The sequence below is a fragment of the Balaenoptera acutorostrata genome, chromosome 2 (assembly GCF_949987535.1).
Source record: "Balaenoptera acutorostrata chromosome 2, mBalAcu1.1, whole genome shotgun sequence".
Classification (NCBI taxonomy): domain Eukaryota; kingdom Metazoa; phylum Chordata; class Mammalia; order Artiodactyla; family Balaenopteridae; genus Balaenoptera; species Balaenoptera acutorostrata.
This window is the reverse complement of record NC_080065.1, coordinates 91,299,181-91,316,858: the sequence shown is the minus strand read 5'-3', so window position 1 is coordinate 91,316,858 and position 17,678 is coordinate 91,299,181. Positions and strand designations below refer to the sequence as shown.

The 17,678-nt window shown below is 40.2% G+C and overlaps 1 protein-coding gene across 2 annotated transcripts in view; it reads left to right on the top strand.

Moving 5' to 3' along the window:
- EFNA5 (ephrin A5) overlaps positions 1–14,243 on the top strand; it is a 278,192-nt gene extending 263,949 nt beyond the window's left edge. The window contains exons 3-5 of one of the 2 annotated variants that reach the window (XM_007192138.3): positions 4,042–4,107; positions 4,498–4,578; positions 9,812–14,243. In XM_007192138.3, the coding sequence (XP_007192200.2) occupies positions 4,042–4,107; positions 4,498–4,578; positions 9,812–9,933 (269 nt within the window). In that variant the 3' untranslated portion in view covers positions 9,934–14,243. The remainder of the gene's footprint in view (positions 1–4,041; positions 4,108–4,497; positions 4,579–9,811) is intronic. The other variant, XM_028169011.2, reaches the window with a different exon arrangement.
- Positions 14,244–17,678: the final 3,435 nt, after the last annotated feature.

Genomic DNA, 17,678 nt, shown 5'->3' with positions numbered 1-17,678 from the left:
CAGTTATATATATATATATATATATATATATATATATATTTCAGATTGTTTTCCATTATAGTTTATTACAAGATATTGAGTATAGTTCCCTGAGCTACACAGTAGGACCTTGTTGTTTATCTATTTTATATGCAGTAGTTTGTATATTGTAATCCCAAACTCCCTCCCCCCTTTCCCCTGGTAACCATAAGTTTGTTTTCTATGTCTGTGAGTCTGTTTCTGTTTTGTAAATAAGTTCATTTGTGTTGTATTCTAGATTCTACATATAAGTGATATCATATGATATTTATCTTTCTCTGGCTTACTTCACTTAGTATGATAATCTCTAGGTCCATCCATGTCACTGCAGATGGCATTATTTCATTCTTTTTTATGGCTGAGTAATAGTCCATTGTATAAATATATACACATCTTCTTTATCTTTCCATCTGTCCGTGGACGTTTAGGTTGCTTCCATGTCTTGGCATTGTAAATAGTGCTGCTGTGAACATTGGGGTGCATGTATCTTTTCGAATTAGAGTTTCCTCCGGATATATGCCCAGTAGTGGGACTGCTGGGTCATACAGTAGTTCTATTATAAGTTTTTTAAGGAACCTCCATACTGTTCTCCATAGTGGCTGCACCAGTTTACATTCCCACCAACAGTGTAGGAGGCTTCCCTTTTCTCCACACCCTCTCCAGCACAGAAAATCCAAATATCATTATAGGAAGAGTTCAGGTCTAGGTTTTCTTCCCCTGTTGCAGGTGAAGACCCCTTTTTGGTTGCTAAAGCTCCAATTTGGGAACTTAGGGATGAAATGTTATAATTCTTTTGCCCCAGTTGCTGTTGGTTGGCTTCTGGAGGACCTGTAAAGCCTGGATAAAATTCCCTCTGATATACACTCCCGGGACACCCTCACATGCCCAGATGAAGCTCATGCAAACCTCAGTTACCACATGGATGCCTCCTGGTCCCTAAACTGTGTTTCCTACCTATGTCCTCAGCTGGGATAAGCACAGCACAAGGACAGAAACAGTTTGTCTTTTACATCTTTGCATCCATAGCACCTAACAGGGCAACTGTGCATAGCAGCAGTTTTAAAAGCGTTTGAGTGGCTAGATAGATAAAGCTGCAGTAATATATAATACATGGTAGTAATTATTCACTATCAATCAGTTTCCAAACGTTCACTATTAATTTTCTAAGGAAAACAGCGTATTGTTTTAACTAAAATAGTGTTGCCTATTATAAAGTGATGTGTGTCTCTAGAATCATAGAGATCGATAATACCGACCTCCTGACAAAGGCCAGACACATTTTCAGTTTTTACTGTCCATCTTCAATCTTGCTCATAATTGATCCCAAGAGGATTTTCTTTATAAATTTACTTGTGTGACTATTACATTTTTCAGTTCCTCTGTTTTGTGTTTTTAATGCTTCAAGCCTCTGCTTTGTTGTTTAGGTGTGACTAGTAAAGTACTTTCATATTACCTTATATATTCAAATATTACTAATAATTAATAATAATCGCTCTTAGTAAGTGGTATAAAGGCACCCTCTATTTGTCAGGCAAGAGGTGTGGGGTTAAGAAACCTGGAACATGACATGGAATAAAGCCACACTCCCAGTTTTTTAAAGCTTGCATAAAAAATTGAGTTTTGCTGACATATGGGAAAAGTTTTTATGCCTTCTGGTATCATTTTTGTTTTTCAACGTGGCAAACAAGGAACCCAAGTTATACCGACTTAGGTTAAGATTTCATGAGCTCAGGTCAGAGGCTGTGGAGTCAAGTGACTTAATGTAATCTGCACTGTGTACTCACATTATATGTCTATATTCTTTGTTCATCAGTCTTTCTAAGGATTAGAGTATAATAGTCAAACAGCATCATAAGGTATCAGTCACGTTATCATTGTTATATAGCTTTTCTGGTGATAGAGAGGAGAAGAGGAACTAAGGGAGAAGTCTGATGGGGAAGAGAGGTCTTTATATAAAAAGTACATTTAATATTCTTAGTGTACAGAATAATATAGCTCATCCAGTAACTAAGGCTAATTGTCCCTCTTTGCGAGCTGGTGAGAGAACTCTCTTGAATTTTTCCTGGACAGTTTATCATTTGTTGATGTTTAGTTATTCCAGCGTGCCCCACGATGATTGATTTTTATGTCCTGGATTTATAGAATTTCTCCTATATATAAATCTGAAAAATGTGTGCTAACTCTAAGAAGTTCCCCCACTAAAACAAACATTTTATCTTGCCTTGAGCCTGTTATATCTTACAGTATCATCAGTAAAATCAGCTATTGCATGTGGTAAATCAAGTTCACGAGGCTTGCAGTAAGTTCATCTCAGCTCAGAAATCCATAAGCACAGCAGCGTAAATATCCATGTGTCACTTTTTCACACCACCTCTCATAAATAAGATATAAACTATCTCAAGAACCCATGGTTTTTCTAATGAATTGGAGTCACCTATGTGTACTGTATTTGTGACATGCACATTTGCAGTTGGGGTCCACAGGAAGGACATCATTTCCTGGATCAAACCACAGAGTGCAAATATTGTGCCCTAAATAACACACTAGTTACTGTAAATGTCAGTAGAGGGAGTTTTTCCAACTTTGATTTAATGAAAGCCTACAGCAAAGCCAGCTGTTAGCACTTCTTAACTGCTTGTCAGAGCGAACACGAAGATGAGGAGGGCTGAAAACATTTTTTCTGTATCTACTTTGGTCTAAGAATTAAGAGAGTTTTCAACAGGTGTTGAATAGCGACACGGGGGTCCTTTCCAGCTTGATGTCTTTTAGGTGGTGACTGACTTTATAAGTTCTCCTCCAGGATGTGGACCTGGAGTTACATGAGGAGATTGTTGGGAAATTAGTCTGGAGTTCGCATCTTGAATCCTCTCACCTGCAAAATCAGCATTTTGGTTTTCTGGGCTCACCGTGAGGGACAGTAAGAATAGAGGAGGGAGAAGGCACACTGAACACTGGTCCTCGCTTTGTCACTGAGGGTATTACCAAACTAATTGTGAGCCATGTGTATTTTGACTGATATCATCTGCTCTTTCTGAACAAAGAAAACACTTGAAGCAAATACATAGGAAGGAAAGTATGCAGCACTCATGTCTGTAATTTTTGTCATCTCTAGAATGCATGTGTAAACATATGTGATTGTTAAGGGTCTTACTGCCTTGGAAATCCCTTTGACGTTATGCTGGGTATACTGAGGCGCGATCATCTTTCAAACGCAGGGGAGGTTTACAGTCTTATTATCTTGAAGAGGAGAAGAAAGTTTCTTCCTCAAATGATTTATAACTTGAAACATGTTGTCATGTTTTGGTAAGCCCACTTTATTAATTCCATCCTTCTCTGTGGCAAATTTTTAAAAATAAATGTACCATTTGCAACCCAGTACTTTCTCAATAGCATATTGTACTTATAATAGCTTGATGGAAGTTGCTGGGTTCGGTTTAGTCACACAGAATGTGGAGCCAAGTTCTGAGTAAAACCTCTAATTGAATTACCTGCAAAGCACTGACAGACAGGCTTTCAGGACAGACAGAGCTTTGCTTTCCCCAGCAGAACTAGGTCATGTTGAAGTTGGCCTTGTAACTGTTAACTGGATTTTGCCAACGCTTACACCCTGGGCTCTGGTGGCTGCGGGCCCCTTTCCTGCAGCAGAGGAGGAGCTCTCTATGAAAGCAGGAGGACTCAGGCGTTATCTTCGTATTTTAGAGAAAACTGATTACAGATCAAGTTAAACGCAAGAGCCTTTGAAATAAGAATCCAAAGTATTCTTCTGTAGATTACCAATGTTCTTGCATGATTCTTTCTTTATTGTATTGCAAAGGAAAGATAGGTATAGGAAAGTAGCCCCTTCGATAGCAGTCAGTCAGTGTCAGTCTGAAAAGTATTTCTGTTTTCATCTTCTGGGAAGAATTAGAGTAAGCGCCCATTGTTCATGAAAGAATTTACTGTGGACCATTTGCATTTGAAAATGAATAATCTGGTGGTGTTCTCTCCTTTCTCTCTTGCTCTCTCTTTTTGTCTTTTCCACAGCCTCTGCAATCCCAGATAATGGAAGACGGTCCTGTCTAAAGCTCAAAGTCTTTGTGCGACCAACAAGTAAGTTCACTAAAATGAGCTTCCGAGGGTGGCTTCACTGCGCATGCTCTATTGTGTGGTCTGGTTCACAGCGGTAAAACTTTTTTTTACTGTAAATCCTGTGTGGTATCTGTTTTGTATTATCAACATCCATGTTTCAGTTTTCATCATATTTTTTCTCATTATTTTTCATGATGCCTTTAAGTACACAGCAGTTGCTAACTTGTTGTTTCTCAGACTGTTGTACGTGCACAGCAAATGGGAACAATATTGGCATTTGGATACATGCCACTGATTGTAAAACAGTCTCTCCATAAGTAAAAGGAAAAATTAGAAAGAAAAAAGAAAGAAACGGGAGTTTAAGGGTGTCTTCACTAACATATTTGGCTGTTATCTCTATTTTTGTTATAGATAGCTGTATGAAAACTATAGGTGTTCATGATCGTGTTTTCGATGTTAACGACAAAGTAGAAAATTCATTAGAACCAGCAGGTTAGTATGCTTAGAGAATCTCTCTTAACAAATGCATCTCTCTCTGGTGCTTCAGTACTTTTTTTCCTTTCTTCCTCTCCGCATGTTTGCATGTTACAGTTGCTCTGCTTTTGCTCATTGCTAGCAATGCTAATATTACTTATATTCTACCTCATTCCTCCAGTATCTCTGTGTAATGCATGTTAGATAAATTATGACTTTTCTTTTTTTTGACATGGGTTTGATACAATGCAGTATCCTAGTATAGAAGCCCCATCAGAATGCTAAACGTCTCACTACTTTTTTACCATATCCTCTGAGCATGCTGGTGAATCACTGTGACTATTAATGGATCTGTTTTCATGTAAGACAGAAAAAAATGTCTACTGTATGTGCTTATAAAACTTTACTTTTATATTATATCCAAACCTATGGATAAAAGTCATAAGACTAGTGCACAAAATAGCAACTAATTCAACCTATTTAGTTTTCTCTAGAAATTCACATGCATCATTGAACTGATCTAAAGGACTTCATTTTACTTCAAATATTATTTGTGCTGTTGTCAATAGAAATAAATAGGTCTGGAGAAGCATAATCATGTTGCCTCCTAACACCACAAACTCAGGCACCTGCTGCTCCCACAAACGTATCCGCAGTAGTCTGTCGAGCCAAACGTGATCCTTGATAACTGAGGCAAAACAAGTATCGAGGATAAGTAAATTTTTTCTACTGCTTCTATCTTCCATACACCCAAACTTTCCCATCATCACTATGAAGAAAAATAAAACCCACCAACGGGATCATTGAAGCCTTTGTACTGCAGCATACTGTGGATAATGTAAACTCTGTAAACTCTCCATTTGGTTATAAATCCAATCTGGCTCTTTAATGCAGCTAGACTGATTATGAGGTGTGGGGAGCCCTCTATCCTCTGTTCACTGAGTGTGCCTCAAAGCCCCTGGATGCCCACCTACCTGCGGTTTCCTTTCCTCACCCTACTTGCTTGAGATCTTCACTCGTTTCCTTACTTATCTCCTGTGACTATCTATCTCAAAGCTTAAGGACAGTAGAATTATTTCCTCTTCCCAGAAAGTTGTAAGCCCCCTCTTATGTAAACAGAGACTTTTTTTCACCTATTTGCAGTAGGACTTACCTTTCTGATGGCCCTGGAAATTAAAAGGTTGTGAGGTCCACTTTATCCTTTGAGTATTGTTACTGGGACACACAGTCAATGAGCCTAGGGAGACTTACCTTGAGTAAATGTGGTGCCTCAGGACATACAATAGCTTCCACGTTGTAACTGACAGGAAGAGTTAGGCTTTTTCCCCAAGCATTCCTGTTTTTCTAAGGCAGGCATCTTATCTAGAGCACAGAGGAGAGGTGTGTACAATAAGCTCTCAGAGGCCATAGTGGCTCCCCAGGGATCCGTTAGCTGCTTTAGAAAGTTGCAAGGAATGAGTGCTGACATGGAGACATTTTAATTGTGTTCTGGAAATCTAGAAGCATTACTGTGGCTTTTCAAGGTTCCAGACTCCTCACAAGCTTGAGGACTTGGGCCATCACAGGATCTGTGAGTGAGATGAGATCTTTTAAGGACCCCAGAGTCTACACTCTTCCTTTTGTAACTTGCCCAGGCCATGCAGCTAGTTACACACAGATCCAGGTGTAATATTCATATTTCTCAACTCCCATTCCTACATTAGTATAAAAGGATTCTCTTACCATTGCTAGACATAGAAATGTCCATGGAGAGAACTTTACTATCTTGGCTTTGTTCATAAGTCACGTGTAGGCTGAGCGGCAGGGTTGGGCATGTTATAAGTTACCCTGAATTAAGAGTTTTTGATGCACACCGTTGCACCGTTGCAGAATGTAGGCAGAGCTTTCCAGTAATCCTTTTTCCAGGTAAATTCCATTGCTTATCGGGAAAGCAAGAGGCTGTTTAGAAACATAACAGATTGCATGTTTTTCACTGGTAATGAAGAGGCACACTGAGGACTGTTCTGACATTAGGAAAACTACCTTTGAATTCAACTAATGATAAAATGCAAGATACTAACATGCATTCACATGTGAACATATTTCACTGTCTTTGGGGAAACAGACTCTTCTTTCAGTGAGCATTTAAATCCATGATGGCCCCCAAATCTATACACCTGTAACTGATAGAAGTTTGCAAAGCTTTGACAGAATGTGGTTAGACTGTGTGTGTGTTGGGGAGAGGCATGCAGGTGTGCTTGCAGGAAGAAGCTCCCTGAGTCAGTTATGACTATATTTAAGGGTGTTCTGGTGATCACCTTCACTAAAAAAGTAAGACAAGGTTGAACTATGATCCCTGGCTGCACGAATGCAATAATAGATTTGATACTTCCCTGTACTCCTTAGAAAATTCATACTTGCAGCTCCGCACCCACTGTGCTGGATGGTTGAGTGCAGACCCAGACTTTATGAAGCCAGCAAGGCTGAAAGGATTCCACTGCATGTTCTCAGCAATGTATACTAATTCACCTGTCTTTGGAATGTATTTGTCTTTTTTGTTTGCTTGTACACTCTGCCTGCCAGTTTCCTATCATCAGGGATACAGGATGATCTCAGGGCAGACACTGACACATAATATGCTCCAAAACCACTGAAACCCTCATGTTGTGGAATCCTGTAGCCAGGAGGCAAGACTTGATTTGGCTTCTGAAGAGAAGTATTTTCTTTTTCCAAGCCACATTCACTGTTACAAGTTTTAGAAATTCTCTCATGTTTAGGTGTAATTTCCATTGGGATAGATTTGGCTTATGAATTCCTCTTTAGAATTCTGAAATTGCTCAGACTTACCTAAATAACAAACAGCCTGTTTTTCATTTTGCTTCCTGGGGGCTGTAGAACCTCCCAACACTGATTCCCTGTTTAATCAAAGGATGCTGTGTAGAATCCTGGGCCGGGACCAATGTTACAGTGAGAAGAGAAGAACCCTGGTCCCCTAAGGGGACTGATTTTCTCCTTTGAGGGCAAGAGGGTACTTACTGGTTGGTTGCTTAGAAAAAGGCTAATTCCAAAGATGGCCATGATTCGAGGATCAAAAGGCACATTGGCCTCATGGCTTCTCTTACATGATAAACAAACGCTTTCGTCTCAAAGGTGTGCAAGGTTCATTCCCCCACCTTGTGCTGCGTGGGCTAGAGCATGGACAGCCCTCGCTGAGCACCCTGGTCAGACTGAGAAGGCGAGTCCCCGTCAAGCTCACAGCTGAGTATCGACGTGTTACTTGGGTACCTCTTTTATCAGTACACTTCCAAACTTTACAAGGAAGAGGACTGGGTAATGTGTTGGTGAAGATAAGACTGAGAAGAACCCAATAGCTGATGTAATTTCAGGTGTATGAATATAAGTGGTATTTCACAATGAACTCTGGAATCCTCTGGGTTTATGGTTCTTTCACAGTTAAGCCTGAAGTACTCTATTATTCCGAATAACAACAGGTTGGTGCTCTTAAGACAGTGATTTGGATTTCCTTTTCAGGGCTGTTGAGGGCATTTATGTCTACCTCCTAACTACAGATTTAATACATCTGCAAGGCTAAGAAACAGCAGAGAAAAGAGTACACAAGTATTTGACTGCATCATGTGGGGCTTTATATTTTCCCCTGCATCCATTTAACTTCCCATTCTTGCTCCCTAACCTTTTCTAGTCTCCTAAGCTAATAGGTATTCCACGCAGGTTTGCTAAGGTCCGGGAGAGGAGAGCAAATTTGACACAGGGATGCAGCAGCTTCTACACGTGGGGACAGGCTAAAATGATACGAGCACTCCAGAGCAGAAGCCTCGATGCTGAGAAGACATATTTCTAAGTTCATATAGGGAGTGGATGTAATGAACAGAAACAGCCCACGTGAGCATACCTGAAGTAGAGGCCAGCCTGAGCCTAAAAGGTGGTCGCTTTAGGACAAATAACAAGGAGTGTGACTCCGCCTAGTAAAGAAAAAGCATCCCTGTTGTGACGTGCTGTGTGATGTGAAAACAGAAATGAATTTAATAGAATAGAGTTAATCCATTAAGGTGTTCGAGGTGGGTCATTCAGGGATATCTAGGGATTATCCTTTGAGGTCTACAGAATTGGGAACAACCACTAGAGTCTCACTTGTACCCATTCTCTCTGACTGACCATAGAGTGAATCCAGCCTGACAATCGCTGAGCTCCTACAGGAAGTTCTCCTGATGCTAAAATAAAATCTACCAAAGAATCCCACTGGGGACCCCACGTGTAGTTCAGAGATCACTGAGTCTAAAAGCACGAGTTACGCCAGGTGGAAGGAAGAAGACCGGCAACACCAGAGCATAGCATGGCTCATAGGCAAGCCTCCAGTCTATCTTTGGGTACTAATTGCTGCAAAGTTCCTGTTTCGAAGTTAAGCCTGTTAATCACGCAGCTCAGGAAGGCTATCCAAAGTCAGAGGCAGTCTCATAGAACACTTTATAGCGAAATAAAAGAAGCTTACCTCACTTAATCCATTTTATTTAGAGGAAAATTTGCATCCACACTGATAATTTATGTGCCCAGCTTCAGCCTGACAAAAATAAAAATAGTCAAGTTCAAGTAATTTAATCCTGGAGATACAGGGTTTGTAATAGAAATAGCACCATAATTGATTCCTAATTGTAGGCAAGCCAGTGGGCACCAATTTATTTATTTAGGTTTAGTGAGCATTACGTGTAGTTTAGTTAAAATGCTGTTGTTTTGGCATTTAATTCTTCACATTTGAAAATTCATCTAGACATCCAGCAACCAGGCATTCAACACTAATCCTATGAAACCGCTAAAAAGAGGAAAAAGGGCAGCCCATTCTGGTTAACCACTAATATGCCAACATTAACTGCATCCTGCCACCCCTGCCCCCGTTACTCGCTTCTCCATGGCATATTGGGTTTAAAAGGTACATTCAGATACCAAGTTTGTGCATAGTGTGTTTGTTTGACTGCTAGCAAACCCGAGTAGCTCACGTGCCAAAGGTTACAGTGTGTGCACATTTTTCACCTCAGCTTTTACGGAAAGTATTAATATTGCCAAGAAAGTCCAATTTCCTCTGCCTCTCCTTTGTTTGCTGTAAATAATGAGTGATTATGCAGACATGAAAGTCAATGGTGGCACAAGGTTCATTACCCTACTTTGCAGAGGGTGGCGCGGTCTGTTAACAGCAGGCTGCTGCAAGAGAGTTATTAAGGATGTGAAATCTCATTGGAATGTGTGCTTTCTATTTGAACAGATGATACCGTACATGAGTCAGCCGAGCCATCCCGCGGCGAGAATGCGGCACAAACACCGAGGATACCCAGCCGCCTTTTGGCAATCCTGCTGTTCCTCCTGGCGATGCTTTTGACATTATAGCACCGTCTCCTCCCGTCACCTGTCACAGAAAACATCAGGGTCTTGGAACACCAGAGATCCACCCAACTGCTCATCCTAAGAAGGGATTTGTTATTGGTTTTTTGGCAGATGTCAGATTTTTTGTTTTCTTTCTTTCAGCCTGAATTCTAAGCAACAACTTGGGGCCGGGGGAGCTAACACAGTTGCTGCCTCCCTCACTTCACCCCACCCCTGCCCTTGCCTTCTCTCACCCCTTGCAAATTAGATGGACTCCAGATGAAAATGCCCAATGGTTATAGCGACAGCCGTGGTCGTCTGCTCCTGTGCATTCTCCTCCGAGAGCTCACCTCCTCTAGCGCGGTGTCAGCGGTACGTGGACGAGGAAGGATAGTGGCAGATGCAGCCGGTGATGCCGAGGCCCAGGAGGGTTTTCCTCTCCCATGCAATACTTACTTACGCCTTCTCATTCAGGACTGTAAGATGATCGTGCAGGGCATCATGTCACCATGTCAAGTCCAGAGGGGAGGTATTAAGAATAGATATAATATTACACCATTTCCTCTAGGAGTGTGTAAATGAACAGGCTTCTGAAAGGTTGAGACACTGGTTTTCTGTTTTTTTGTTTTTGTTTTTTTTAAAAGGTGACTGACTGTCTTCTTAAAGCATTCTTGACAGCAAAACTTGTGCTCCGTAAAAGAAGCCTTTTTGTCTAGGAGGCGGGTCGAGTGCCGGAATGTTAGCACAGAGCAAGTGTGAAAACACGCTACGTTGGGTGGGGGATATATATGTGTGAGTGCCTCTAATTAATTTTTTTGGTGACTGGGCAGCGCACACCAGACTTTTTTCTTTTCCTTTGAATACAGATCACCATGGTGCTACAACTTTTTTTTTTTTTTTTTTTTTTTTTTTTTAAAGAAACTGAAAGAGGCATTTTTACAAATAAAGTGACCTTCCCCGAGGCTGACAAGCCAGGGTTGATGAGTGTATATGGAATAGCTTTGGATACTCCTCTGGGGGAACAATGTGTACCAAGGAAAGGGTGTCAGTGGCCAGAGGAGATGTAATTTGGCTTTGCTGGAGCGCCATTGTGCTGTGGCCTTTCCCTGACTCCCACCCTCACACCCACACTTTGCTCCACACTCCACGACTACAGGGGCTCAGACAACAAACCCCTGTCCCCGGAAGAGTCAATACTACTTGGGAGGGCTAAAGGGAAATTTGGAATAAAAATTCCAAAGTTTGGAACAAAAAAAATTCAAGAGTTGATTTTTTTATATTCTTTCCCTTTCTGACACAGCCTGAAGCGTAGGGGGAACATGTGTTTATCTGTGGGAGATAAACAAGATGGAGTCCCAAAGACTTTAACAAACTATTTTTTTAAAAATCCACTAGAATAGAATATACATTATTTAGATATACTTTATGCTGAGAGTGAGTATATATGCTTGTCCTATTTAAACTTGTGAGAAAAAGTGGTATCCCTTGATACATTTAGAAATATGGGGGGGGGGTGCTGCCCTGTTTCATTGTAGGGGTGGGCAAGAGGAGAGTAAATCAGCACGGCCAACAGGGATGTTCCCAGTCGATTACCAGGAAATGCAAGCCTTGGGGGTTGCTACTGGTGAGGCTGTCACGAACTTTGAACTCCAAAGCCTAGACAGGGAAAAGTGTCAGACCAATGGAAAAGAAAAGAAATCAAGCCTTTTTTGCTATTGCAGGACATGTCAATAATAGAAACCATGCCTTTCAAAACAAAACAAAAAATAAATGCAATGATCGTGTAAGATGTGAAAAGCTGGAAGCGTTCCAGCACAATAAGGAATTTTTAATATACTGGGTTTTTTTTTTTTAATGTACATGTTAAAAAAGAGGGGTCATATTATGGATAGACTTCATGAATGGGAATTTGCTAAGAACTGTGAGTGGTTCTGAATTACAGAGATATGTGAATGAAAGGCAGCTGTTAAGGCGCTGCACGCTGGAGAGTTGTACACATGTTGAAATGTAATCTGGGCTTACCCGATCCGTTTGGAGTGGATGTTAATGCTGGGTCTGTTCGCACTTGGAACCATGTGAGAGGTTGCCAGCCTCTCCGATTAAATCCTATTCCCCCAGACATCAGGAACTTCTCTGGAGTGGCAGAGTCTTATCACAGAAGGCAGCCACGATTTCACTGAAACAAAAGTTCACAGCATTGGATTATTTTTTTGCATTAACTATTTATATACTCAGAACTCTCAGTAATATCCAGTAATACTTCTTTTTTATTAATAGTTACAGGCTTGTTGGTCCAGTGGGATTTGGGTAGGGGGAAAAAGATGCCTTCTAAAATGGATCAATAGAACCAAAATAATATTGCATGTTCTATGACCACAAGGAAATTAAATGATCCTGTAATGATTCCAGTTAGTCATAACTACATTATCAGTGCTAATTTCATTTTAGAAATGGTGACTTCTGTGGTTTTTCTAGCATTTGTCTCTAACAAATGATAAAATAATTAATTACTCATGGCCCTCTCTGCCATTGTCTTTCATTTTTAACAGTGAAATTAGACCCCCTCACCACTGTGCCGCTACAAATTAAATGTAAAAAAAAAAAAAAAAAAAAAAAAGCAAGACTATCCACACCAGTAGACAATGTGCTTCTCTCCCTAAAAGTGACGTTAATTGTAGGTAACGCTTGCCATGGAGTTTTCAAGAAGACGATTGGTATCATGCAGTTTTCATCTTGTCCAAAAAGTGCTGGTGGCCTTTTGTGATGGTGTTACAACCCTCAGGGGGCTTAGGAGGATGTCGACGCAACTTTGTAGCAGCTTTTAATTTCAAAAACAATTCAGAAGTATGAAGGGCAGCCTTTGCTGCCTCTCAGCCCCAGTCAGTCAAACCCCAGCGACCTTTGCCCCTGGTTGCCAAGGGCTTTGCAACATGAAGCAGGGAAAATAAGGCTCTGTCTGTTTAGTGGATACCGTGTATCCTTTAATAGACCAGGTAATAGTTCGTGTTAGTTTAGACTATTGTTTTGTACTGTACTTTCTTGGGTGGCAGAGGAAAGAAAAGTAAAACGTTAAAAAAAACTGCATTCGTTAAATTCTGTATTATTAGCAACCTCTGTTGTATATAGTGTTTGATAATAAAGTATTAATTTGATTCTTATGTCTTTTGTAAGTGAGAACAATAGTCTTTCAGGATACAAAACATGCATTGAGGCTTTGAAACATCCAGTGTAGACGTGGCTAAGAGGAGTCACAAATGGCCGAGACACTGCTCCATACAGGACTCACGTGTGGTCGTCGCCCTCCCAATCTTAAGACTCCACCATCTTGGGACCTGGAACAACATGACTTTTTTGATCAACATTTTGTCCTCAATGTTTTCAAGGTCTGATGTTGGAGCCCTGTGGTGTTCTTCCCCCCAGCATGTTGGTTTGAAAAGGTTTAGGGAATTTAGTAACGGTTCTGTACTTTGGTTTGGTTTTCTGTTTGTGGTGGTTTTCATTCTTCCCCAGGAAGAGTCTTGTCAGTATCACGTGCAGCCCAAGCATGGGAAAGGTTTCAAACCAGTTCATTTAGGAAGGTTAAATGGGGGATCTTTCTCTCTGAGTCATTGTGAAAGGAAGACTCACACAGTACCTGTGGACTTTCAGGGACTCTGTCTCTGGTGCCTTAGCAACGGCAGCAGCCATTTTTATTAATTTCCCCAAAATTTAAAACAAAAAACAGTTTAAACCCCTACCCTCCATTCATTGCTCTCAGAGCTGTGATCACTAGTTTTTCTTTTGGAAACCACCTCCACCAACACCCCCGTTTGCCTACACCCCCCTTTTATTTCTTATGTTTACTTTTTCTGTCTCTCGCCTTCCTCCCACGTTTGGTTTTCCCTCAGAACCGTGAATGGGCAGGTCTGTCTCTGGTTTGGCATCACTGAGTTTTTCCCATGCATTTGCCCCAGAGCTGCTCGGATGTGAGACAAATCTCCCTACAATGGGCTTGCTCCCATTGTCTGTACAGTTTAATAGATGCTGGCATGTTGGAGGTTACCCATGAGTCCAAATCCGCTTTCCATGCTTACTCTTGACACCCCATTGAAGCCACTCATTGTGTGTGCGTCTGGGTGTGAAGTCCAGCTCCGTGTGTTCCTGTGCTTGTACTGCCCGCTTTGCAGTTCCTTTGCACTTACTCATCGAGTGCTGTTTTGAAACGCTGACATTATATAAACGTAAAAGAAAATGTAAAAAAAAAAAAAAAAAAAAAGAACACACACAAACAAACCCATACGATCTGTATTTGTATATACACGTGTCCGTACAAGTATACCTAAATAAAAATTAAAGATTTTCATCATTTTAAGTGGAGCCCTCCTTCTACTTCTTTGTTCCTTGAATGACGCCTTTATTTCAGGGGCTACTTGTACTCTGCTGATTTTTTCAAAATCTTTGTGGACAGAAAAGATAATACGACATGCACAAGAGAAGGCCTGAGAAGGTCAAAGAACGTGCAGGGTTTGAAATGGTCAAGTATCTAGGCACATTCCAGTTATTCTGATGAGAAAATGGTGAGATTTCAGTCTTGTCTCAGTATTTGAGCCTTAAAATAGGCACTATGACAAGCCCTGCATCCTAAAACAAGTGTTAAATTCAAGAGCTAAACACAAATTATGTTCTTTTACTTCGCATGTATTTATCTATTTTTTTCACCTCATCAAGAAAAAGATAAAAATAATTTTACAGAAAATATACTTCCAAAAGAAAGAAAGAATGACAGTAATGACAATAATCACCTCAGTACAATCCCACGCCACAATTCTCACTACCAAGGAAAATTAACTTACTGCTGTGTGACCTTGGGCAAGTCACACAATATCTTTGGGACTCACTTTCCTTATCAGTTAATAACAAGGTTGTATAAGTGCTTTGATTTTTTAAATACTGCCCTTGCTGGACACTGTGAAGCCCATTCTGCATCTGAGAGATGTGAGTTTTTTGTCTTTGATGATGACATTGCTATAAGCACAATTTGAGAATTTCATCTGGAGAGGGAAAAAGCATCAAATGTCTGACAAAATAGACACCTAATGCATTTCAAGACTTGGCTTTAATTATACCATGTTAACATTAAACTCACTGAAAGCTTTTTATTATACTTAATTATTTGACAGGGCACTAAACACTAATTACAACTTACTGTAACCTTTTTTGCTAATGAAGAATGACAGCTTTATAGAATGAGGAACAACTCATTAAAAAAAGATGTACTGGACTACCTATGTGATATTTTCAAACCAGAACAGCATTACGTGGTCATTATCATCATCACCATCATCATCAAAAGCATTTAAGTGATCATGACATTGTGCTCAGCGCTATGCAGAATAAAGTTAATGTTTACAACCTGTACTTGTAAAGTTTACAACATAAGGCAGACATTACGTGTAAACATAACAGTAACGATTTATAGAGAAAATATAAAATTCAAGCATTTTTATTATACATAAATGAGAGAGGAGATAGATATTTTTAAAAGATAAAAGTGAGTGAAAAAAAAAGATCGGGATTTTCAGATTAGAAAGCTTAGAGTTAAAGGAAATTATCTTGTCAAAATGGGGTTAAGAGCTTCTTACAAAATAGAAATCTTGGTGGGTTAAAAAGCACTGTGGGCTTAAAAAGGACAGTGAAGTGCATGGAGTCAATTTTCATAGTAGCTACAAAGGTGACTGGAGATGAGAAAACCTGAGTATCATTGAAGCAAATTATGAGGAGACTGGTCCAGAGGAATCACCTTAGTGCCCTAAGAAAGTAGGGGAAGTGATGAAAAGATGACAACTTCAGATTCTGCTTTAGAGAATAATCATACACCTGTTCTGGAAGCTGAGACTGTATCTACATTGAATTGTGAGCTGTCCAGGATCTCAGCCAAGATGAAGCCTACATTTTCTTAGATTAGAGCAAAGGGATAAAGTGCAAAACGTGCAAAAGTGGGGACTAAGATCATTTGAAAGTGACTGTGAGTCCCTGATTAAAGAGGCCAGTTCCTGATAGATAGTGCTGCACACGTAACGGGAAAGCAGGCAGGACCGGAGATAGGACATGAGCAGTGCTGCAAGAACCACACTTTGGTAGCAAAGTATTTGGAATTCTTGAGTCACCTAAGTTGTTACACAAAAAGAATCAAAGGAGAAATTGTGGTGAGTAAGACACATATAAGTATTTGAATCTCTTATTCCAGTGATAATGATTAGAATCTTTCACCTCTTATTATAGGAATGTATATAACCTAGGTGCCGTAAAGGAAGTTCAAGATAATTCTGATGAACTGCTCATTGACCATTCTAACAGTTTTTTAGGAACTATTGGCAAAACAGTTTCTTAGAGATTGTTTGCAAAGCTTAGTTCCATATTCTGCTGATAACATAAGCGTACTTCAGGAAAGCTCTGGCAAAAATGCTGTGAAAAGCATGATGATTTTTGCACAGTCCCTCTGGAAAACAAGTGCTTCTGAAAATGATTGCAAATAACTAATCAGGCCGATATTCTCCGTCAGCGTTTAGTTTGATACATTCCGCTATATTGGTCAAGTTGTTCAGTGGTTAAATACATATGTGTGCCTATTTTTAAAATGGAGTTGTAAGTGCTGATGGACCCTGTAAGCAGTAAATTTGCAATAATTGTGTGTCCTTTTTAAAATATGGATGATAAATGAATGTACAAGATTCTTTTAAAAAGGCAAGAAATTGCATTGCCCAAGGAATTGGTCAAGAGCATCACCGAGGGTTCATTTGCTTTGGGGAAGGGGTGATTCGCCAGCCACTCTTAAAAAAAAAAATAGCACCTAAGTAAAAACAGTGAGCTTGTTGTACAAACGCTGCTTCCAGGCAAGTTCCCTCCCTCCCTTCCCCTTTCCAAACAGAAAGCAGCTTCTAAGCCCTTCCTATACATGATGTCTGAAGTGGCAGAAGGAAGGGGACCAAAGGCCTCAAGTACAGCACATCCCAACATAATAACCCTTTTGACAATTCCCGTCGGAGATCATCATACTCTTTTCCCAAGAACTGCAGTACGCTCTAAGATTAAAGCATGATTTCATTAGTTTTCATTAAAAAAATCACCCCTGGTTCCATTCTAAGAGTCCCATGAGTTCTGCCATCTTACTCCCAGCAATGGCACTACTTAGTGTCCACCCTGAAGGAAGGTCAAATAAAAAGAACTTTCAGTTCCTCTTCTTGCTGTCTGCTTTTTGACTCAGTTTAAGTCCTAAATACTGGGGTTTCTGTAACATTAATAAAAGAAACATTTTTAGTAACAACCCCTATCACAACACCCTGGGATGAGGATGCCAGCATCAGAGCCACGGTGCGGACATGGGAGGACCTGACAATTTGGGGTAAAAGCACTACCCCTGATGCTGTCACTGAGAGTTAATTCAGAAGAATTCAATCTACTGGGTGGCTCTCTGAGTCAATAACGTGCTTTGAGATATCCTGGATTTTAGTCATGATTATTCAAGCAAGAACTTCATGTCACTTGGTAACACACAGATGCTTGTCAATCTTGACAAGAACACAAAGAGAGGGACCAAAAAAATCTCTAAGATTACAATGGTAAAGCAGAACAAAATATTTTTGCATGCTGTTTTGTTCACAAGTGCCAGGTGATCCCTCAAACTGCATGTATCATTTGAGATGCAAGGAGCCAAAGTCATTTTCTTTCCATCACAGCCATGAAACAAGTCACTAAAATAAGAGAAAGAACATGTTTCTTCCTACACACAT